The sequence below is a fragment of the Geotrypetes seraphini genome, chromosome 5 (genome assembly GCF_902459505.1).
Source record: "Geotrypetes seraphini chromosome 5, aGeoSer1.1, whole genome shotgun sequence".
Lineage (NCBI taxonomy): Eukaryota > Metazoa > Chordata > Amphibia > Gymnophiona > Dermophiidae > Geotrypetes > Geotrypetes seraphini.
This window is the reverse complement of record NC_047088.1, coordinates 150781415-150806628: the sequence shown is the minus strand read 5'-3', so window position 1 is coordinate 150806628 and position 25214 is coordinate 150781415. Positions and strand designations below refer to the sequence as shown.

General features: G+C 43.3%; 1 protein-coding gene across 1 annotated transcript in view; it reads left to right on the top strand.

Annotated features, from left to right (window-relative positions):
- FAM117B (family with sequence similarity 117 member B) overlaps window positions 1-23350 on the top strand; it is a 166338-nt gene extending 142988 nt beyond the window's left edge. Inside the window, exons 7-8 of the mRNA XM_033945975.1 lie at window positions 13988-14108; window positions 21504-23350. Coding sequence (XP_033801866.1) covers window positions 13988-14108; window positions 21504-21822 — 440 coding nt within the window. The 3' untranslated portion in view covers window positions 21823-23350. The remainder of the gene's footprint in view (window positions 1-13987; window positions 14109-21503) is intronic.
- Window positions 23351-25214: the final 1864 nt, after the last annotated feature.

The following is a 25214-nucleotide window of genomic DNA, read 5'->3' as shown; positions in this document are numbered from 1 at the left end:
AGTGAATTTTCTAGAATCTTATGGATTACAGGACCAGGGGCAACATGGATTCACTAGAGAGGTATGAGGGTCATTTCACAAATAATGCACACTTTTTTTTTTTAAATTTACATATTTTATTTTTTTTCCAGGTATTTCTTTACAATCCTTTAATATAATCTCCCTGCTTTGTAATGACTGAGTCTCAATGTCTGGGAAGCTTCATTATTCTATCCAAGACACCGTTTTTGTTCAGTTGCCGAATGGCTTGAGTAACGGCGGAAGAATGTCTGTTCCAGAGATACAAAACTATGTCCACGCACAGGGTTGTTTCAAATTTGGAAAAAGATCAAAGTCTGGTGGACTCATGTCTGGACTGTTGAAACTATTGATGAAACGTGGTTCAGAGACTTTGAGCCGGAGCTGAAATCACAGTGGAGAGCACCGTCTTCTCCACGACCAAAAAAATTTTTGACAAGCTCAATCAAAAGTCAAACAAATGATGATTTTTGCTTATGATCATGAAGGCATCATCATTACAGACAAAGTTCCATGTGGAAGTGTCACAGCAGTGTATTATCGTGATTTTTTTGCAAAGAAATATGCAGAAAAATGCACAAAACCCGATCTCAGTTGCTCTTGGCTGGGCCACTCATTCTTCATGACAATGCTCGCCCACACATACGGAAAGTTGTCATTGAAATACGGCTGGGAGGTGTTACCTCATGCTCCCTACAGTCCAGACATGAGACTTTGACCTTTTTCCAAAGTTAAAACAACCTATGCATGGACATTGTTTTACATCTCTGGAATAGCTTTCTTTCGCTGTTACCCGAGCCATTCGGTGGCAACTGAACAAAAACGGAGTCTTGGATGGAATAATGAAGCTTCCCAGACGTTGGGACTCTGTCATTACAAAGCAGGGAGACTATATTAAAGGATTGTAAAGAAATACCTGGAAAAAAAAAACCATGTAAATTTAAAAAAAAAAAAAAAAAAAAGTGTGCATTATTTATGAAATGACCCTCATAGATCTTGTCAGACAAAACTGATCAGTTTCTTTGACTGGGTGACCAGAGAATTGGGTAGAGGAAGTGCACTACACTCCGTATTCGCGGTTTCAGCACTCGCGGTTTTGCTTATTCATGATTTTTCGCATGCTGAGTCCTTCCCCCAAAATTACATCATGAGTAAAGTACCTGTACTGTACTGTACCGTACTGATAAAGTTTAGTGCACGGAGAAGATTACTTACAACTGTGGAAAGAGGGATTGATTTCCTGCCGTGTTTTGGCACCTGAGGAAGCAGTTGGCCCACGTCATCGGGGGCCCTTCACTTTTCAGTAAAAGAGATGCCGCAGGGTGCGGCCAAAGTGGCGTGTCCTAAGGGGCATGCCCCTTGGAGTCACTGAAGTCACTAGTCATTGGTAAGAGTGAGGAATTATTTTCCTTTTCCCCTTTCTTTTCCTTTTTAAGAATTGATTTTCGGTTCTTCTTTAAATTTGTCTATATAAATGGGGAAAAGAAAGGTAAAGACTAAAACTTCGACATCAACTCCTGTATTAGCCGTCCCATGGATCGCCATTTAATACCTGTAACTGAATTAAGTAATGCTGATTCATTATCAGGAGCATCATTCAGTCCCTTGACTAGAACTCCCCTCCAGAAATATCAAGAGATTTGGGACCATAATTGGGTCCCAATAGGTCTCCTGTTGATCTTTTGGGAGTACAGGCATCTTCCCTGATGGTTTTCAGGGAGATGCCTAAGGCATTATCCTTTCAGGAGACTGCCTTATCGACTCAGGATCTACAGGAGACCCCGAATGATATATCCTTAAAAGATCTTGGAAGATAAAATTTAAGAGTTGAGGGATTGTTAAAATCTGTAGCCACTCAGAATGTTGTATTTTCTCAAAGTGTAGTTCAGAAGTTGGAAGACGTTGATTCCAATTTTAAAATATTGGATAAACGTCTTTCAACAACTGAATGTCAGGTTTCTACTATGCATACAGTTTCAGTATCAGCTGTAAAGGATTCCCATATTATGCACTCAAAGATTGAAATGATGGAAAATAAGCTACAGGCTAGAAACCTGCCCTTGGTCAATTTTCCCAAGACTCATTTGATAACATCTGAGATTTTATTACAAACTATTTTAAGGAAATCTTGGGTTTGGCCAGTGTAGATTCTATTCCCTCACTTAATCAGAAAAAGAAGGTATCAACTGAATTAGGAGCAGATCAATTAGAATCTGTAGATTTTGATTTGACTGGGTTCCTTGAGGACTCCCAAGACTTAGGGCTCCTTTTACTAAGCTGCGCTAGCAGTTTTAGCGCACGCTAGATGCTAACACCAGCATTGAGCTGGCATTAGTTCTTGGCGCATAGCGCGGGGTTAGCACTTTAGGCAATGCAGCGCACGCAAAAAACGCTAGTGCACCTTAGTAAAAGGAGCCCTTAATTAGAGAAAGATCTACTCTATTGATTGAATGTAATAGTGAGGCAGATAAAATGCTTATAATGAAGACTTATTTTCAAATTGAGAATACTAAATTTTATGGTGATAGTGTTTTAATTTTCCCAGATGTGGCTCGTACCACTCAGCTTAGGAGAAAGGCATTTATTCTGTTAAAACCACAAGTAGTGGCAATAGATGTCACATTTTCTTAAAGTTCCCATGTAAATGTATCTTGAAATATAAAGAGAGAGAGACTATATTTTTGAGACCCTTTACAACTTGAGCAGTTTTTGAAATTATATGAAACTAGTAACTAAAAGAAGTGATTTCAGATTTTAGTTTGGAGTTCAATAATGAATACTACTAGGATTAGTCTGTGAATTTGTCTAATTTGTTTATTATTAGATTTACCTATTTCTTTAATATTATTTTCTCTATGCACGAAGTTACAGATTTTTTGTTTATTTGAGATATAACTTTAGAAAATAAGTGAATTTCCCCCTAATGTAGGCTTGTTGGAATTTTTTTGGTTTGATGTTTTAGACCTTCTCTTTTCTGGAATATTTGTATTATCCCAGGACAAGCAGGCAGGTATTCTCACTAGTGGGTGATGTCATCCGACAGAGCCCCGATACGGATATCTTGAAAGCATGTCTTGCTTGAAGAAACTTAGAAGTTTCGAGATGCCCGCACCGCGCATGCGCCAGTGCCTTCCCGCCCGATGTACCGGGCGTGTCTCCTCAGTTCTTTTCTTTCCGCGGAGCTGAGAAGTTTGTCTTCATTCTGCGCTGACTGAATTTCAGTTTTTTGCCTTCTTTAACCCGCGTTTTTGTTTATTTCTTTACATTTATTTCACTTTTATTTTATTCAAAAAAAAAAAAAAAAAAGTTCAAAATTATTTCTTCCGGCGGTTCGGCCGGGCCGGCCTCGTGGCTGCGGCCTACCGCCTTCGACCTTGCAGCGTCGATTTTCCGGCCTATGTCCCGACCAATCACCGGCTTTAAAAAGTGCAGCAAGTGCCAGCGTGCGATTTCGCTGATGGACCCGCATCGACGCTGCCTTCAGTGTCTTGGTCCAGAACACGTTCCGAAATCGTGCCGGCCTTGTTCCACGCTCACTGCGCGCTCGTTTAAGCGGCGCTGCTTGCTCTGGGAGTCGATGTTCAAGATGGAGACTGCCAAGGACGTCTCTGCTACTGCGGCTGTTGAGGTTTCGCCGGTGCATTTGAAACCTACATCTGCGACTCCTGCATCGAGCATCGTGAAGCCCGCATCGTTTGCCCCGGCTTCAGCTTCGAGTTCAGCATCGGCGCCTGCCTCCATCTCCTCGGTTCAGGTACCGCCTTCAACTGTCCCTCCCGTGGTCATCAAAGTGCCTAAAGCTAGCAAGCAGAAGCACTTGGCCACGAAGGAACGCGAAGACCGTGCAGGAGGACCCCCTTTCGGTGCGGATCCCTCCATATCGGCTTCGCTTCGGTCCCTGCTAGAAGCTCAGTTTGTCGAGCTTATGCAAACTATGGGACCCCGGCTTATCGCCAACATTCAGGGTGAGATTCCGACCCCGGTTTCAGGGTGCGGTCCTCCCCCTCCTCCTCGTCGTTCGATCTCTCTGCTCGACGAGGGGGATCGGCGGAGGGCGGCGGAATCCTCCAGGAGGGCTTCCCTTCCTGAGATGCCGCCTTTGGAGCCCATCACACCTCCACGACAACAGGGTGCTAGGGCAGCCCCTGATAATCGTAGTCCTGGGCATACTGCATCGCAGGAGGAGTTCTTCCGCACTCCATACCAGACATGGGTGGCGCTGCGTGAATCCGCATCTCTGCCACCTCTGCGATCCACTGCATCGAGCCCTATCCATTCCTTTGAGGCTTCGAAGGATCAATCGATGCATAGAAGATCTCGTTCTCCGTCCCGTCACCGGGAGGGGCATCGATCTCGGCACTCTTCTCGGCACTCCTCACGTCATTCGGAGGTGTCTCCGCAGAAAAAGATGCAGCGTTTGGGGTACTCCTCGTCGGATGTGTCCCAGCCGGAGGGACCAGAGTACGAGGAACCATCTACCTCCTATTCTCCATGCCGATCCCAGATCTCCCTGGACCCGGAGGCTTCCACTTCTTCTAGTCCGTCTCGTCGGCCGGCCTTGGCAGACCAACTGTCTTTCTCATCCTTTCTCCGACAGATGGCGGATGACTTGGATGTGAATTTGGACACCATGCATTTGCCTCACCCTCCGGCGGAGACACTTCGGCTTCCTTTGCATAAGCTGCTGGACCATACTTTCATGCGCTGTTTTGAGACACCGTATTCCATGCCTGCAGTTCCCAGTAAACTGGATGCTCGATACCGCATCGTTTACCACAAAGGGTTTGAGGGAGCTCAACTTTCTCATCAGTCCCTTCTAGTCGAGTCCTCTCTCAAGCGTTCTCATCCCTCCCAAGTCTACGCTTCCGTGCCTCCTGGCAGGGAGGGGAGAACGATGGATAAGTTTGGTAGACGTATCTATCAAAACTCGATGATGGCGACTCGAGTGCTCAATTACAACTTTTTCTTCTCTTCATACTTGGATTTCTTCTTGCCGGTGCTCCGCAAGTTCATTCCTTTCATCGATGCACAGGCTCGTTTCCAGTTTGAAGAGGTGGTGGCGACCCTGTCCCAGTTACGTCTTCAACTGATGCAATCCTCCTACGATGCCTTCGAGCTCTCGGCTCGTGCTGCGGCATGTTCGGTCGCCATGCGTCGTCTGGCGTGGCTTCGAACCATCGATATGGATCCGAACCTCCAAGACAGACTTGCAAATGTACCTTGTGCAGGAGCGGATCTATTTGATGAGTCTATAGAAACTGTTACTAAAAAGCTGTCGGACCATGAAAAGTCTTTTCAGTCTATTCTGCGTCCTAAACCGAAGCCTCAGCAGTCTCGTCCTTCTAGACCGCCTCAAATTTACCAGCGGCGTTATCAACCGAGGCAGACTCCTCCTGCGAGACAGCCTGCGAAGAGACAGCCTCCTCAGAAGACTCAGCAGAAGCCTCAGATGCCGGCTGCGCCCAAGGCTACTCAGCCTTTTTGACTCTCTTCCAGGGAGCATAACCGATGTTCTGCCTTCCCCTGTTTTTCCCATAGGGGGTCGTCTCCATCATTTTTGTCATCGATGGGAGTCAATCACCACAGACCTTTGGGTCCTTACCATCGTAAGAGAGGGATACTCTCTTCGTTTCCAACGGGTCCCCCCGGACCACCCTCCAAGAGAGTATCCTTCCAACTTAACGCAGACCGCTCTTCTTCTCCAGGAGGCTCAGGCTTTGCTTCGGCTTCGGGCCGTCGAGCCGGTCCCATTAGATCAGCAAAACCAAGGGTTTTACTCCCGGTATTTCCTGGTTCCGAAGAAGACGGGCGATCTGCGGCCCATTTTGGACCTTCGAGTCCTCAACAAGTTTTTGGTCAAGGAGCGGTTCCGTATGCTGACCCTTGCCTCTCTCTATCCCCTCCTCGAGCAGAACGATTGGTTATGCTCTCTGGACCTCAAGGAGGCCTACACTCACATCCCGATTCATCCGGCCTCCCGCAAGTTCCTCAGATTTCGGGTGGGACATCTACATCTGCAGTATCGAGTGCTTCCATTCGGCCTTTCCTCTTCGCCCAGAGTCTTCACGAAGTGTCTGGTGGTGGTGGCCGCTGCACTCCGGAACATGGGTCTCCAGGTGTTTCCATACCTCGACGACTGGCTCATCAAGGCCCCGTCGGCTCCAGAGGTCATTTCGGCGACCTTGACTACGATTTGTTTTCTGCAGAACTTGGGCTTCGAGATCAACTTTCCCAAGTCACATCTTCAGCCCACCCAGACTCTCCCCTTTATCGGGGCGGTCCTGGATACCATCCAACTTCGAGCGTTCCTTCCTCCTCAGCGCATGGATGCTCTTCTTCTACTCTGCCAGTCGGTGTCTTCTCGCCCGTCCATCTCAGCGAGACACATGATGGTCCTCTTGGGTCACATGGCATCCACAGTTCATGTGACGCCTTTTGCCAGACTACATCTCAGAATTCCTCAATGGACCTTGGCATCTCAGTGGACTCAGGTGTCCGACCCCTTGTCCCGCCACATTGTAGTCACTCCTGCTCTACGGCAGTCTCTTCTCTGGTGGATGACCTCTTCGAATCTATCCAGAGGTTTACTGTTTCACTCTCCTCCCCACCGGAAGGTTCTCACCACCGATTCATCGAACTATGCATGGGGAGCTCATCTGGATGGTCTCCGCACTCAGGGGTTCTGGACCAGTGCGGAACGACTCCATCAAATCAATCTTCTGGAGCTCAGAGCCATCTTCAATGCTCTTCAAGCTTTTCAACATCTGCTTCACGACATGGTGGTCCTAATTCGCACCGACAATCAGGTCGCCATGTATTATGTCAACAAACAAGGGGGCACGGGCTCGGCCCCTCTTTGCCAGGAAGCTCTTCGAGTCTGGGATTGGGTGGTCCGCCACAACACCTTCCTCAGGGCTGTCTACATTCAGGGGAAAGACAATGTCCTGGCAGACAAATTGAGTCGTCTTCTCCAGCCTCACAAATGGACTCTCCATTCCAAGCCCCTTCATCAGATATTTGCACAGTGGGGGACGCCTCAGATAGACCTCTTTGCAGCCCCCCACAACTTCAAACTGCCTCAGTTTTGCTCCAGGATATACACTCCCCATCGCCTCGAGGCAGACGCTTTTCTACTGGATTGGGGGAATCGCTTCCTATATGCGTTCCCTCCTTTTCCTCTCATTCAAAAGACTCTAGTCAAGTTGAGATCAGACCATGCCACCATGATTCTAATTGCTCCTCGGTGGCCCAGACAACCTTGGTTCTCCCTTCTACTTCAACTCAGCAGCAGGGAACCAGTACTTCTTCCAGTGTTTCCTTCACTACTCACTCAACATCAAGGTTCACTACTTCATCCCAATCTGCAGTCCCTCCACCTGACAGCTTGGTTCCTTTCAACATAACTCCTCACCAGTTTTCTCAAGCAGTGAGGGAGGTCTTGGAGGCTTCCAGGAAGCCTGCTACTCGACAATGCTACTCCCAAAAATGGACTAGATTCTCCTCCTGGTGTATTTCCAATGCCACGGAACCTCAGCGAGCTTCCCTTTCTTCTGTATTGGACTATCTTCTACACCTGTCTCAGTCTGGTCTCAAATCTACCTCCATACGAGTCCACTTGAGTGCTATTGCGGCTTTCCATCAGCCTCTACAGGGGAAACCTTTGTCTGCTCATCCTGTGGTTTCCAGATTTATGAAAGGTCTTTTCCATGTCAACCCTCCTATCAAACCTCCTCCTGTGGTTTGGGATCTCAATGTTGTCCTGTCTCATCTTATGAAGCCTCCGTTTGAACCTCTCAACAAGGCTCCACTTAAGTATCTCACCTGGAAGGTGGTTTTCCTGGTGGCCCTCACGTCAGCTCGCCGGGTCAGCGAGCTTCAGGCCCTAGTGGCGGATCCACCGTTCACTGTATTCCATCATGACAAGGTGGTCCTTCGTACTCATCCAAAATTCTTGCCTAAAGTGGTCTCTGAATTTCACATCAACCAATCCATCGTGCTTCCAGTGTTCTTTCCAAAGCCTCATTCTCATCCTGGGGAATCTGCTTTGCACACTCTGGACTGTAAACGTGCTCTAGCTTTCTACTTGGATCGCACAAAGCCACACAGAACTGCTCCTCAACTTTTCGTCTCCTTTGATCCTAGCAAGTTGGGACGACCTGTATTGAAGCGCACCATCTCTAACTGGATGGCGGCTTGTATCTCTTCCTGCTATGCCCAGGCTGGATTATCCCTTCCCTGTAAGGTCACAGCCCATAAGGTCAGAGCAATGGCAGCCTCTGTAGCCTTCCTCAGATCGACACCAATTGAGGAGATTTGTAAGGCTGCCACTTGGTCCTCGGTTCATACATTCACCTCTCATTATTGTCTGGATACTTTTTCCAGACGGGATGGACAGTTTGGCCAAACAGTGTTACAAAATTTGTTCTCTTAAAATTGCCAACTCTCCCACCATCCCATTGGGGTTAGCTTGGAGGTCACCCACTAGTGAGAATACCTGCCTGGGATACCTGCCTGGGAATGCTTTGTCCTGGGATAAAGCAATGTTACTTACCGTAACAGTTGTTATCCAGGGACAGCAGGCAGCTATTCTCACGTCCCACCCACCTCCCCTGGGTTGGCTTCTCAGGCTAGCTACCTGAACTGAGGAGACACGCCCAGTACATCGGGCGGGAAGGCACTGGCGCATGCGCGGTGCGGGCATCTCGAAACTTCTAAGTTTCTTCAAGCAAGACATGCTTTCAAGATGTCCATATCGGGGCTCTGTCGGATGACATCACCCACTAGTGAGAATAGCTGCCTGCTGTCCCTGGATAACAACTGTTACGGTAAGTAACATTGCTTTATCTCCATTTTCTTTATTCTGTAAAGAATTGTAAAACTTGAAAATCGAAGTTTAAAAAAAAAAAAAAAAGTTTAGTGCTTACCAGCATTCACTCAGAAAATCGCTGCTTCCTTGCTTCCACCCACAAAATCGCACTTTCAAGCTTTCACTATTAAAATCACTGCTTCCAATCTTTCACCCTCAAAATTGCTGCTTCCCAGCTTCCACATAGAAAAACGCTATTTTGCACATAGAAAAACACTGTTTGCATGCTATCAGCCTGAAAATCTCTGCTTGCAAGTTTCAATATTAATAATGGTGGCTGTTACAAAAAACCCGCAAATAACATATAAAACGTTATTCGCGGTTTCTCCGTATTCGCTTCTATGTTCCACGCGTAACCACCGCGAATACAGAGGGAGGAGTATGGTGTATTTAAATTTTAGCAAAGCCTTTGACAGTGTTCCACACAGATGGCTAATAAATAAACTGAGTGCTCTTGGGATGAGCCCCAAAGTGACGAGCTGGGTCAGGAACTGATTAAGTGGAAGGCGACAGAGGGTAGTAGTCAATGGAGATCGCTCTGAGGAAAGGGATGTTACCAGTGGTGTGTATCAAGGTTCTGTTCTGTTTTTAACATTTTTATAAGCTTTATAATTTTTATATTGCTGAAGGGCTGTCAGGTAAGATTTGCCTCTTTGCGGATGATACCAAAATCTGCAATAAAGTAGACACCCTGGATGGTGTGAATAACATGAAGAAAGACCTAGCGAAGGTTGCTGTGATTCCCACCTTTGAAAGGGTTCTCAACAGATATTTATTTATTTATTCAATTTTCTATACCATTTCCCCAGGAGAGCTCAGAATTGTTTACAGAGTTTATTCAGGTACTCAAGCATTTTTCCCTATCTGTCCCTTCAACCATAAAGCTTCTATACACAGCTCATGGACACCCATGATCTGACCAAAGCTAGGGTTCAATGGCAGCTTCCCATATCTGGAGGAGGATGTCTTTGTCTACTCCCCAGGAGGATGTCCTAGAGTGAGTATCATGAACCCCTGAATAACTTGTATAATTTCTCGAGTGCAAGTGTTGCCAGGGATCCTCCAGGCCCCAATTTGAGAAAAGGGCTTTCAACTGTTTTTTTATCTGCCTGCCCATAGTGTACCCCGTTGCAGAATTATCCAAAGAAGGATCAAAAGTGAGATTGAATCCCCTCCTATTATTAAATGCCCCTCTATTTTAAACCCAATTAATGTTTCCACTTCCTCATAGAAAGCTTTTTGCTTGGTTTTGGGAGTATAACAAGAACATAAAGGGTATGTTTAAGCTTCACTTTCAAAAGCAGATAGCGACCCTCTTTATCCTTAACTACCTCTTTTACTAGGGGTTTAAGGGAATGTTTAAATACTATTCCCATTTCTTTTGCTTTGGTATCCAGTTTATTGGATGCCAAGAATATAAGTATCGCCTCTGCCGAGTTAGACCTTAGGTCCATCATGCCCAGCAGTCCGCTCCTGTGGCGGCTCCCCAGGTCAATGACCTGTAAGTGATCTATTACTCTAAAGCTTTTTGTACTATATAGTAACCCTCTAATTGTACCCCTCAATCCCCTTTTCCTTCAGGAACTCGTCCAATCCCATTTTGAAACCCAAAATCGTACTCTGCTCTACCACCTCCTCTGGAAGCACATTCCAGATGTCCACCACCCTCTGAGTGAAGAAGAACTTCTTAGCATTAGTTCTGAACTTATCCCCTTCAATTTGTTTGAGTGCCCTCTAGTTTTTGTGCCCCCGCCAATCTGAAGAATCTGTCCCTCTCTACCTTCTCTATACCCTTCATGACCTTGTAAGTTTCTATCATATCCCCTCTTAAGTCTCCGCTTTTCCAGGGAAAAGAGCCCCAGGGATATTTCTTATGCTTCAATAAATCTTCGTGGGTGAGCTTAAAATGTGCTTCCTGTAATAATCCCACCCCATATGTAATCTTTCCACCTCTTTAAAAGAACAGCTGGTACGGTATAGAAGAATAAAGTTATTATTATTATTATGTGGAATGTTAAAATTCCTGACATTCAATGTGAACAGCACTAACTGTTTAGCACTCATTGATAGGAGTAAACCCAATAAATTGCTACAAGTTCTGTTATAATAGATATGCAGTGTAGAGGCATTTATATCTCACAGACTGATTAGTGTCATAGAATCAGTTTTGTGCTCCTTCACTGAAACACCTCCCTCCAATTCCCCATCCTCCTTCTCTAACCCCCTTCTCATTCCATCCCCTTTAACAAATGTAGCAACCCTCGTTCTTACAGGCCACATGAGGAAGTGTTTCTACTTGTTCCCCCCTCAATCCCTACAACAAAATAGTAACCCAGGTGAACATACATTCTATATTAAACCCAATAATACAGAGAACAAGTTACTAAAGACAGGCCAAACTCCCTAAGCATATATAAGCTATCCCATTTAAATGTCTGAACAAGGCAGCACAAAAACATGCCACTCTCCAGTTTTGCTTCCTAGAACATAACCTTGAGGTAACTGCAAAGGATTCACTTCAATTCTCAATAGTTCAACTCCTTCTCAGTCTGGTAGATCAGGATCTGTAGGGGAAACATTTGAGTTTCATTGTAACCTGTGGCTTTTCTGGTCTCCCTGCTGCCATCTTGAAGGAATTAAACTAAACTAAACATTAGGCTTATATACCGCATCTTCTCTATAAAGATAGAGCTTGACACAATTTACAAAAAATTAGAAAGAAAAGAAATACAATAAGAATTAAGAATAATATAGAAAGAGACAAAATTTACAATTTTGAGAATAGCCAGGTTTTCAGATGTTTTTGAAATAATTGGAAAGAGCCCAGATCACGCAGCTGAAAAGGAAAATTGTTCCAAAACTCAATAGCTTTGAAAAATAGAGACTTCCCCAATTTGCCAATGTAAATAACACCTTTCAATGTGGGGAAAGACAGTTTAAGTTTTTGAGTAGATGTGATAGAATCAGGTCTTGCAGAATGCCAGGACACAGGAATTAACAGAGGGAAGATGCCATGCAAGATCTTAAATGTTAAGTAGGCACATTTAAAGTACACCCTAGAAATTTGTGAGAGCCAATGAAGTTTTAGCAAAAGTGGAGAGACATGATCAAATTTACTTTTTGCAAAGATCAACCTAGCCACAGTATTCTGGATCAACTGAAGTCTTTGAAGACTTTTTCTTAGTCAGACTTAAATAGACCGAATTGCAATAATCCAAAAAATAATTGACTGTACAAGGACAGCAAAATGTTGAAATAGGATCGCACTTTCCTCAGCATATGAAGGCTAAAGAAACATTTTTTTTTTTTTTACCAAGGAATTGAGATGGTCATTGAATAAAAGTGTTGTCTATAATGATTCCCAGAACTTTACTAGAGAATTCAATCTGCAGTGAGGATCCTGAAGGCAATGAAATAAACAAAGGTAACTGATCTAATTTTGGGCCTAGTTTTGTTTTGGACTCGTTCAATTTCATTTGTACAATAAGGGCCCAAGACTGAAGTTTCATTATACATTTAATTATATTCACAGCAAGGTTAGTAAGATTCAAATCTATCTCAAGGAGAACAAAGATGTCATCTAAATACATATACAGTGTTTCAAAAGGAGGTAGATGGAAAAGCTTCAAGGTTGTCATATAAATGTTGAAGAGCATAAAAGACAAAGGTTATCCCTGTGGGACTCCACATAACGGTTTCCAGGAAGAAGACATAGTGCCATTCATAGTGACAGCATATGAGCAAGATCTTAAGAATTTCAAAAATCAATCTAAGACTGTAGTGTCAATATCTATCTCAGAAAATTGATAAATCAAAATATCGTGGTGAACGACGTCAAAAGCCACAGATTGATCAAATTGTAGCAAGATTGCAAACTTATTATACGAGTGTAATTGCTGACGCTTTGAAATTAGTGAGACCAGTAGAAATTCAGTACTAAAGTTAGGTCTGAATCCATATTGGCAAGACAAAAGAATGAAAAATCTCTCCAGTCGAGGGGCTCTGTCTTATCTTAGTTCCTGCTCTCCATCTTCCTTCAATAGCTTAGCTTCTCACAGTAATAAATGTGCCTCACAAGCATAGAAATTTCATGCGCTTTGATTCTGAAGCACAAATGATAGTCCAAATACCACCAATGCTGAATATTGTGTGAATTGAGGCATTGAGTAATCTCTAAATTTTTTTGCATTTGGGCAATGTGTTCACCAACATATCTGCAAACAGTTCCACTTTGGAGCCTTCCCACATAATACGGCCCACCTTTCTTGTTGCAAGCAGGATCTGCTCTTTCACTGGAAATCTAAGGAAACAAGCCAAAGTATCCCTTATATGATTTGAGCCCTAGGCCCTTTGCATACATTTAAAGTCAGTCATCGGTATTTCTTCCACTGGTTCAGTCATTAGCAAAATAATGTTTACATAAGTCTTTTATCACTTCTGCAGTGGATTGCTGTGTCTGGATTTCGGGTATACCACGCGCCTTCAAGTTGTGGTACACCATGTTCTCCCAACCTCAAGCTTTATGAAGAGCGCTTTTCTGTAAAGCCACCAAATCACTATCATGGTTGATGACTCTGTCTTCAAATTCATTCAAACTGTGGTCCATGTCGTCCACTGACTTGCATAGAATTTCCACATCTATATACAATTCTTGCTACACTGTTACTATGGTAGATTTCAAATCAGCAATCCAGCTCCACTCATCTGGCAGGCTTAGTCTTCCGATCATCTCCAGGCAGATCACAGGGAAAGTCCATCCCTGCCTCAAACTCCATAGGTAACGGTGCCATTTTGCAGGTGCTTTCAAGTCTGGTCAGTACTTCTTGCTGTCATCTCCCAACTGTGCTAATTATAGCTATTGCAGGTTTGGAGGAGCTTGACAACTGGGCAGCCATATCTCAGGTGATGTCACTTCCTTCTCCTATTCTGTAAACATTTTGACCCCATTTCATCATTGTAACAGTTACCTGAATCCACCTAATTGTTCAATTATGTTTCAAGGAAGGGTTTACTTCTGTACTTGCTCCTGTAGATTTCACTCATATTTTTTTCTTTGCTTGGTTTTTTTTTTTTTGATAAATTTGTGTAATTTTCTCTTTGCAGAGAATGAGAACAATTCTCCACTGCCAAAATATGCCACGTCGCCAAAACCCAACAACAGCTACATGTTCAAGCGTGAGCCTCCAGAGGGTTGTGAAAAGGTGAAAGTCTTTGAGGAATTCTCGTAAGTATTAGTTAATGATGCAGACTCTAGGCAAAAGTTGTCTGGATGCACACATTTGCTGTTCTCTCTCCATTCTGAATAGGCACCCATGTCTTGAGAAGCACTAAAAAATGCTGACAAATTTACTGGCAGGAGGGGGGATGTTCTGTTCTGTTAAAGTAATTCTGTGAAAAGTGTGATACACAAGGGCATATTCCATTGAACAAACAACTGAGGTAAAAATGGCCAGATCTAATGTCATTGTGTGACCTTGATTTTAACACAAGACTGCAACAGAGAGGAGTTGTTAATCAAGATATTCTGCAGCTGCAAATAGTCTACTTTACTTTATTAAGCTAAGTATGTACGAGTTCACCTAATAGATTTATAGTTGTTGCTTCTTGTACAATCCCACTTTATTCCAGAACCAGTGAATTATTTCAGTCTACCCGCCAGGACTTTGTAGGAAGCCTCAAATTTCAGAGACTTAAACCCCTCCCCCAATACCTCATCAATATCACTGATTCTGTAAACATCAGTCTTTTATCCTACAAGCCAGGCTTGTCTTTTCTGCTTTTGTTTTATTTTGTGTAATTTCAGTCTATGCATTTTCAGTTTTTGCCCTTGTGCTATGGAGGATCCCTGTGGGGAACAGCTACGACTATGGGAGATCAAAGACCTTTGGGAAAAGTCTGTTTCTGGGGGATTCCTTGCTTATCGGTAAGCCCTCTGGATAGCCTGAACATCATATTGGGGCTCAGGGACCATTCACCTTGGGAGCTAGCTCACTCCAGGTTCATCCACTAGTGGGTCAAGCGCAAGCTGCAAAGTTCTGTGGAGGCGCACCTGGGATCGGAGCCAGGCGTGCTGCGTGTCATGTCCAAGCATGGTCCCTTTTTAAGGATACAGTTACCGAGGCGCAAAATCTATATATACTGCGTATCAACAAGGGATCCAAGAGGAAAAAAAAGCAAGGAACCGGCGTGGCTCACTGTAGCAGTGAAAGAAGCGATCAGAAGACTTCGTTTAAGGAATGGAAAAGGTCAAAAATGGACGAAAATTGGAAAAAGCACAAACAACGTCAAAGCAGGTGCCATAAGGTGGTAAGAGGGGCCAAAAGAGACTACGAAGACCGGTGCTCTTCAACATATTTATAAATGACCTGGAAATTGGTACGACAAGTGAGGTGATTAAATTTGCGAATGATACAAAGTTATTCAGAGTAGTGAAGATGCAGGAGGATTGAAATGACCTGCGACATGACACAAACATGCTCGAGAAATGGGCTGCGACTTGGCAAATGAGGTTTAACGTGGATAAATATAAGGTGATGCATGTCGGTAACAAAAATCTTATACACAAATACAGGATATCCGTTGCAGTACTTGGAGAGACTTGGGAGTACTGGTTGATAAGTCAATGAAGCCGTCCGCACAATGTACGGTGGCAGCGAAAGGGGCAAACAATGCTAGAAATGATTAAAAAGCGGATCACGAACAGATTGGAGAAGGTTATCATGCCATGGTACGCCCTCACCTGGAATACTGTGTCCAGGTATATCAGTGATAGAAGAAAAAACTCATGCGGGATTGTACGTCTTAGGAATCCAGACGGAGACTATGTGGAAAAGGATTCGGAAAAAGCCCAACTATTAAATGAATACTTCTGCTCAGTCTTCACCCGAGAAGCGCCGGGGCTCGGCCCTCAGCTACAGACAAGGGTTGGCTCAGTTGACCCGTTTAGTAACTTTGAGTTTACGCCCAGCAGTGTCTACGGTGAGCTGTCAAAGCTCAAGGTTAACAAAGCAATGGGGCCGGACAACCTGCACCCCAGGGTGCTTAGGGAGCTGAGTGATGTCTTGGTGGAGCCACTGTCCGCGCTCTTCAACCTCTCCCTTAGTACAGGCAGCGTCCCGTTGGGCTGGAGGACGGCTAACATCATTCCACTCCACAAGAAAGGCTCAAAGATGGAGGCAGCAAACTACAGACCAGTGAGTCTAACATCGATAGTGAGCAAACTAATGGAAACTCTAATCAAACACCAATTGGATAAGATCCTGGATGAGGAGAATCTACGGGATCCCCGACAACATGGATTTACTAAGGGGAGATCATGCCAATCCAACCTGATCAGCTTCTTTGACTGGGTGACGGGGAAGCTGGATATTGGGGAGTCCCTGGACATCGTGTACCTGGACTTTAGCAAAGCATTCGATAGCGTACCACACCACAGGTTGCTGAGCAAGATGAGTTCTATAGGATTAGGTGACACATTGACGCAATGGGTTGGGAACTGGCTTGGAGGTAAGCTCCAAAGGGTGGTGGTGAACGGCAACCCCTCCGAAATGACGGAGGTGATCAGTCTTGGGCCCAATCCTATTCAACATCTTTATAAGAGACTTGGCAGAAGGACTTCGAGGTAAAATAACATTATTCGCCGATGATGCCAAACTAAGTAATGTAGTGGGCAAATGCACAACAGACGAAGATTCAATGCCCGACAACATGATGCACGACCTACTCCTACTGGAGCGATGGTCTAGGACATGGCAACTCAACTTCAGTGCCAAAAAATGCAAAGTTATACACCTGGGCAGCCAAAATCCATGCAAGTCTTATATCCTTAATGGCGAGATCCTAGCAAAAACGGTAGCAGAACGAGACTTGGGGGTAATCGTCAGTGAGGACATGAAGTCTGCCAATCAAGTGGAGCAGGCTTCGTCCAAGGCAAGGCAAATCATGGTCTGCATACGAAGGGGTTTCGTCAGTCGTAAAGCGGAAGTCATTATGCCATTGTATAGATACATGGTGAGGCCCCACCTGGAATACTGTGTGCAATTCTGGAGGCCGCATTATCGCAAGGATGTGCTGAGACTGGAGTCGGTGCAGAGAATGGCCACCCGGATGGTCTTGGGACTCAATGATCTTCCATACGAAGAACGGCTTGACAAATTACAGCTATTCTCGCTCGAGGAGCGCAGAGAGAGGGGAGACATGATCGAGACGTTCAAGTATCTTACGGGCCGCATCGAGGCGGAGGAAGATATCTTCTTTTTCAAGGGTCCCACGAGAACAAGAGGGCATCCGTGGAAAATCAGGGGCGGGAAACTACGAGGTGACACCAGGAAATTCTTTTTCACTGAAAGAGTGGTTGATCGCTGGAATAGTCTTCCACTACAGGTGATTGAGGCCAGCAGCGTGCCTGATTTTAAGGCCAAATGGGATCGGCACATGGGATCTATTCACAGGACAAAGGTAGGGGAGAGACATTAGGGTGGGCAGACTAGATGGGCCGTGGCCCTTATCTGCCGTCTATTTCTATGTTTCTATGCCGTACATGAAGAGGGACACAGTATTACTCGAATGGTTCCAGAGAAGAGTGACTAAAATGGTTAAGGGACTGGAATGGAAGAGTTGCCGTATAGTGAGAGATTAGAGAAATTGGGCCTCTTCTCCCTTGAAAAGAGGAGACTGAGAGGGGAAATGATCGAAACATTCAAGATAATGAAAGAAATAGACTTAGTAGATAAAGCCAGGTTGTTCACCCTCTCCAAGGTAGAGAGAACGAGAGGGAACTCTCTAAAGTTAAAAGGGGATAGATTCCATACAAACGTAAGGAAGTTCTTCACCCAGAGAGTGGTAGAGAATTTGAATGCTCTTCGGGAGGCTGTTATAGGGGTAAACACCCTCCAGGGATTCAAGACAAAGTTAGACAAGTTCCTGCTGGACCAGAACGTATGCGGGTAAGGCTAGAATCAGGGCACTGGTCTTTGACCTAAGGGCCGTCGCATGAGCAGATTGCTTGGCACGATGGACCACTGGTCAGACCCAGCAGTGACAATTCTTATGTTATGTGATCATTTGTAGTGATCTTAAGATGTGTCCAAACAGGTAGAAAAGGTGATAACAAAAGCTAGAAAGATGCTTAGGTGCAAAGAGAGAGGAATGGCCAGTAGGAAAAAGGAGACAAAGATGCCCCTGTATTTGGTGAGACCTCGTTTAGAATATTTCAAAGTGATGTGGTTTATGCTTTGATTATTGTTCTGGGGAGGGGGAGGAGCGGGGAGATGGGTTGCTGGGGGATTGAGGCTGTTTGTGTTGTATCATGGTTGCTCTTGTTGTCGATTCATAGTTGATTATAATTTGTTGGTTGGATTTTTATTAAAAATAAAAATTGATTACACATAGAATATTGCAAAATTATGCATATTGAAAAGAATAACCCAAATCACAGTTACCGGATGCTAGGGTCCACCTTGGGGGTTAGCGCCCAAGAAAAGGATCTGGGTGTCATTGTAGACAATATTATGAAACCTTCCCCCAATGTGTGGCGGCGGACAAAAAAGCAAACAAGATGCTAGGAATTATTTAAAAAGGGATGTTAACAAGACTAAAGATATTTTAATGCCTCTGTAGCGCTCCATGTTCCGACCTCACCTGGTGTATTCTGTTCAGTTCTGGTCTCCTTATTTCAAGAAAGATATAGCGACACTAGAAAAGGTTCAAAGAAGAGCAACCAAGATGATAAAGGGGATAGAGCTCCTCTCGTTTGAGGAAAGACTATAGAAAAGAGAAGGTTGAGGGGGGAGATATGATTGAAGTGTACAAAATCCTGAATGGAGTAGAACGGGTACAAGTGAATCGATTTTTCACTCTTATCAAAAATTATAAAGACTAGGGGGACCATCAATGAAACTGCAGGGAAATACTTTTAAAACCAATAGGAGGCAATATTTTTTCAATCAGAGAATAATTAAGCTCTGGAACGCATTGCCAGAGGTTGTGGTTAAAGCGGATAGCATAGCTGGTTTTAAGAAAGGTTTGGTCAAATTCCTGGAGGAAAAGTCCATAGTCTGTTAAGACATGGGGGAAGCTTCTTCATGCCCTCGATCAGTAGCATGGAATGTTGCTATTCTTTGGGTTTTTGCCAGGTACTAGTGACCTGGATTGGCTACCATGAGAACAGGCTACTGGGCTTGATGGACCATTGGTCTGACCTAGTAAGGCTATTATGTTCCGAAAACAGGAATTTGTGTCATAAGGGATGGGCCAGGTCAGAGGGAAGGGCCTGGTGCAAGTCACAAGCAGCGTATCGGGATGGAGGGAATGGAAATCCTGAGAATGAATAAACTGCAGGCAGATCCAGGAGGGAGGGAAGCAGATAGAAGGTGGGCAGCACATGATTATTAATCATGGCTAAATTTTTTTTAATTATGATTAACATATAGCCCTACTATTTACTTTATTGAAAGCTTTGTTATGATTTTATAACAAAAACTTCTTGCTAATGTAACTCAGTAAAAATAACATTTTTAGATATGAGCTTAAGTTAGGTAACAATAAAATCCTTCCTTAGACCACTAACTTTGCTTTTGAGAGATCAAATAATATATGAGGAGCTTAAACATTTCAATAATGAAAAAAGAAATAGTACAATGCATAGGGTATAACACTGTTAGCACTATCTTCATTCATTCTCAGCTGCAATTTAAGCAATTTTCTTCATGTCCAAAAAGGCCCTTAATTGCTCTGGGGCAAAAAAAAAAAACATTAAGCATCTAGATCAGGGTGTCAAAGTCCCTCCTCGAGGGCTGCAAACCAGTCAGGTTTTTAGGATTTCTCCAATGAATGCATGAGATCTATTAGTATACAATGAAAGCAGTGCATGCAAATAGATCTCATGCATATTCATTGTGGAAATCCTGAAAACCTGACTGGATTGCGGCCCTCGAGGAGGGACTTTGACACCTGTGATCTAGATACTTAACAACACATTTGCATGGGTAGGCTAATAAGAAAGTGGCCCCCAAAGATCTTGTTTCCTGTCTCATTGAGAGAAATAGTCTCCTTCTTTCCTGTGGTGTTCGTATCACGTCTTGATAGACCCAGATCCTTTTGCCATAGAACAAATTGGTGTGATGAAAGTAAAGTTTCATTATGGCATTTAGATCTTGTTAAAAAAATAAAGGAGACTTTTTAAAAGAGTAGATCTTACTGAGGATTCTGTTATGGAGTCCTCAAGAATAGCAGATATGTTATGTAGTATCCAGTACAGGAGATTGAAGGTTGGCAATATCAGCTGAGAATTATTTCCTTTATCTTTTCTTTATTTTCTTTGTTGAATATAGTATCCTGTTCCCCCTGTTTAGTGGGCTTATAAAGGATTTATGTATGATGTATTATGTATTTTTGATTGTAGATTCTCTTTTTCCTTATATTATTGAATAATGTATTATTCAAATTATAATAAAAATTATTGAACGAAAAAAAAAAAAAAATACCAGCTTCGTGATAACTAGAAGAAGTAGGAAGAAGATTATTAACAGGTAGTATACGATCAATGGAGTATTTGAGAATTTCTATCAGGTATTTTTCAGCATATCAAGGGGGAGATATTCCAACGATTTTTGGAAAGTTCAAAAAACTTAAATGTAACCTACGATTATAGTTTTCCCAAATTTTCCATCTTCTTACATAAAGCTAAGTTATCTTTAATTGCCACATTTTTAAATTCCTGAAGTGATTGCACTTCTGTTTGTGAGATGTAGCCTTTAATTTATAATTTAATTTGTTCTAAAGATTTTGCCAGGTCATCCATTTCTCTCCCCCCAAGCATTTATCTCTCCAGACAACTTTGTAATTGCAATGTTCATGTTTTGAAGTGTAGCCTAAATTGCTTCTAAATTTACCTTCTTGGGGGGGGGGGGGTTTACTCCCTCTTCGATGAATTTCATCAGCAAAACACTCCCCGCAGATGAGTCATCCTTTGTGGGAGCAGTTGCTGCAACTTCGGCAGTCAAAAGTCCTGCTCCCTCTGCAGAGCATTTGCCGGACAAGGAGGAGCAGCTGACGACGGGGGCGAGAATGAAACTTCATGCTCCAATAGGGAAGAGCTTCCTCCTCTCTCCTCTAACGTGGAGACTGTCTCTCCGGATCTTGATAGTGCAGCCATGGTGAACCGCTCGATCGTCGGCTGAAAAAGCGGTGGCAAATCTGTAATGGAGGTTACAGCCTTCACCACACCTTTCCTCTTCTGCGGCATATTTGCAAAGATATAATCGCCAAAATGCGATTATCAGGTAGATAATTCCAGCCGAAAATAATGGAAATAATTGTCCGAGCTCACACACATTGGGTCAGTGCCGCCATCTTGTTCGATCTCCAACTCCCTTGTTGTTGAGGTTTAAAACTTTGTTTTTCAAGTCAGATAAAATTTATTATTGTTGAACTTGTTTGCAGTAGAATTATTTTAACAATCATTGTCTGTGTATATATTGCCAGTGGTGTGTGGTAATGTACTGTTAGTAGAACTTTATGGAGAGGGATGTGTTTCTGATTTCTAGAGAGAATCTAGGCAGGAAAGCTGGTTACAGTTATGATAAAATTTTACCATTCAATTTTTATTTTTTTTTTGTAGGCCAAAGCAACTGAATGAAATCCCACCATTCTACGGTCCTGACAAAAACAAAGTGAATTTTATTCCTAAAAGTGGCTCTGCTTTCTGCCTTGTCAGCATCCTCAAGCCCCTTCTTCCCACACAAGAACGCACTTTCAAAGGCTCCAGCCATAGCCTGACTGTCAACTCTGCCATTGCCCCTGGTTTGATGCAACCCATTGCCATGGCTTCTCTGTCTACAAATACAGAACAAGATCGCATCTCTCGTGGCACAAGTACAATTATCCCATCATCCTCTCTTCTTCATCCTGGAGGACAAATTGAAGAAGCTGATGGTTAAAAGTCTCCCTTGATCTTTTACCTGATCCCCCTCCAAAAAATAAATAAAAAGAAAGAAATAATCTGGGAGAACTTTGTTCAATTAAGGTGTGACAGGACATGCCTAGTCAAACCTATATGCATCACTTGACTCTATTATAAGCTGTACATTGAGGATTTGGGGAGGCAGCAGCCACAGCCAGTCGGACTGAGACTATGTGTTCATTTAGTGCACAAGCTGAGTTTGACCCTGTTTACTTTGACTTTTTTTTGGATTTTTTTATTTTTTAAAGCACTGGTGTAAAAAAAAAAAAAAAGTTGCAATTCTTTTTATCAGTGGACTTTCTATTTTTCTTTTTGATCACTCCCTTTTCTCAAAATAGGCAGCAGATGCCAGTACCACAGAAGACCCACATTTTGGACAGTAAAGCATGCAGTGATGCTTTGAGGAATATCTTTGATTATGATTAAAATTGAGTGTATGTGTGTGTATATAGATAGATAGATAGTAGCTCAGTCCTTCCAAACAAATTTCACTCTGGTCAAGCAAATCAGTAATATATCTCAAAGGTCACTTGCCAGTGAAAAAAGATTAACACCAGATCTCAGTGGTGTGACTTAGGATTACTGATTCTATGCCACATTCTTCATCGGTCTCAAAAAAAAAATTTTTTTTTTCAATCTCATACAAAAGTGCAAAATCACCCTTAAAATGCAGCTTAAAGGAAGTTTTAAACAAATTGTTTTACAGTAATTCACTTAGTTTGTCGTTCAAAGACTTTTTTGTTTTCAGATTGAAAACTATTTTTTGAGACCAATGAAGAGTGTGGTTTATAAATTCCCAGTGACTATCAATATGTCTGGTGTTTTTATTCACTGGCTGATGGACCTTTGCATACATACACCTATGACTCACTGAGCATAAAGGTAACAAAGTGGGGTTACAAATAACAGAGATAAAGGCTATAAAGTTTGGACTATGAAATTTGTTTTACATCTTTCATGTTCTGCAGCCTAAAAACTGCAGTGGGGTATGTGATTTCTTGGGTTAATGACTTTTATTATTGATAAATGATTCTCATTTTTAAAGACATAATTACTGCACATAGTCAAATATAAACTTGAGATTTTGTGGCTAACAAAATGGTCCAAAATGAGGAGATCTGTTTATATTCGAGCCACACCCAACCACCGGTGCTGTTGTCCTCTCTTCAATTCCCCATGACCACCACCAGTACTGTAGCCACACACCCCACCGAAGAAAACCAGTACTGCTATCCTACCACCCCCAAAATGACCTGCACTGTTGCCTTCCATGCATGCCCCCACAGGTGCTGTTGTCACTTGCCCCTCCCCGAAGAACACCAGCACCGCTATCCTGCCACCCCTAAGATGACTCATGTCTTTGCCCTTCATGTGCACCCCCTCCCTCCCCCGCCAATATCGTGCTTACCTATCAGCTATTGAAAAAAAAAGCTACCGCTGCCATTGCTAGGTATTGATCTAGTGCAGGACTTTGAGCATTTGCGCATGCTCAAGGCCTGCCAGCTCCTGCCCCATCTGAGAATCTCCAAGCATCTTGGACGGGTTGGGAGCCAGCAGGCTTTGAGCATGCGCAAATGCCCAAGATCCTATGTCGGATCAACACAGCAATGTCGGCGGCAGCTTTTTTTTTTGTTTGTTTGTTTTTCAAGAGCTGATGGATAAGTGAAATGTCAGCTGGGGGTGTGTGTATGGAAGGCAATAGCATGGGTCATCTTAGGGGTGACAGGATAGCTGCATCAGTGTTCTTCAGGGAGGAAGGGTGTGTCACTACAGCACAGGTGGGGGCACGCATGGAAGCAACGGCAGGAGTCATTTTGGGGGTGATGGAATAATAATAATAACTATATTTTTTAATACCACAAACAGTTCAGAGCGGTTTACAGAGGAAGAGACTGTATACAGACAGCAATATTACAAAAAACTTTCAAAATTACATTAACATGGTAAGATTAATCAAATTTTTCCTGGAAGTATTTTAGAAGTACATAAGAAGTTGCCTCCGCTGGGTCAGACAAGGGGTCCATCGTGTCCAGCAGCCCGCTCCTGTGGCGGCCCATCAGGTCCATGACCTGTAAGTGATCCTTTGTCTAAAACCTTTCAATCCCCATTTTTCTTCTATCTATACCCTTCCATAATCCTATCTCTACCTCTATCTGTATCCCTCATTCCCCTTATCCTTCAGAAACTTGTCCAATCCCTCTTTGAATCCCTTTAATGTACTCTGACCTATCACATCCTCCGGAAGCGCATTCCAGGTGTCTACCACCCTCTGAGTGAAGAAAATTTCCTAGCATTGGTTCAGAGAAATTTGTCAAAGAGATAAGTTTTGCTTGACTTCCTAAAAGTTTGATAAGAAAGAGCGTTTGAGATAAAGTTGGTTAAACATTTATTCCATTTGCCTGCTTGGAATGATAATGTTCTATCAAGGAATCTCTTGTAGATACAACCCTTCAAGGATGGAAAAGCGAACAAGTAGGCACTGATGTTCTTCTGTGGGGTAGGCATGTGACAACAGCACTGGTGAGGGGGCGCATGGAGGGCAACAGCGCGGGTCATTTGTTTAGGTATTGCTATATTGTTTCACAGGAAGGCAGAAGGTTTGTGTCTTGAATGATTCTGGGGGCACCTCCTATTCCTTCCTTAGAAAATAGTGAAATAATAACATCAAGTAATATCTGAAAGTTGATGAAAAGTACATGTATTAAAACATGACTGAACTTTCTTGGACAAAAAAAAGTATATTAGTTAAAACTGATATTTTAAATTGGATCCAGGCCCAGACCCTTCCTGCCATCCTCCACCCTCTTTAATACACTAAATATTGCTGTACCTGTGGCTCCTCTTACCATATATACTCAAATATAAACTAAGATTTTGGGGGGTCTCAGTTTATATTTGAGTCAACCCTTTTCCCCCTTTGGGGGAAAAGGGTACCACGGGTTTATATTCAGATTGGTTTATATTCAATTAAATACGGTAGTCCATGCTAGAGTCTGAAACATTAGATTATGCAGTTTATTTCCCTCTATCTTGTAGTATAAATAAATCACATACCCAACTTTTTGCTCAGCAGGAGGAGAGTGTGGTGTGGGTTCAAACCCCAGCACTACTCCTTAGTCTGGGCATATCACTTAATTCTCCACTGGCCCAGGTACATTAGACAGACTGTGAGCCCACTGGGACAGGGAGGGAAAATGCTTGAGTACCTGATTTGTAACCCATTCTGAGCTCCTTTGGGAAGGGCAGGCAAAAAAACTGAATAAATATAAATAGATAGATAGATATACATACACACACAAAAAACACACATATGTATATATATGTATATGTGTGTGTGTATGTATGTATACATATACACAAACACACATA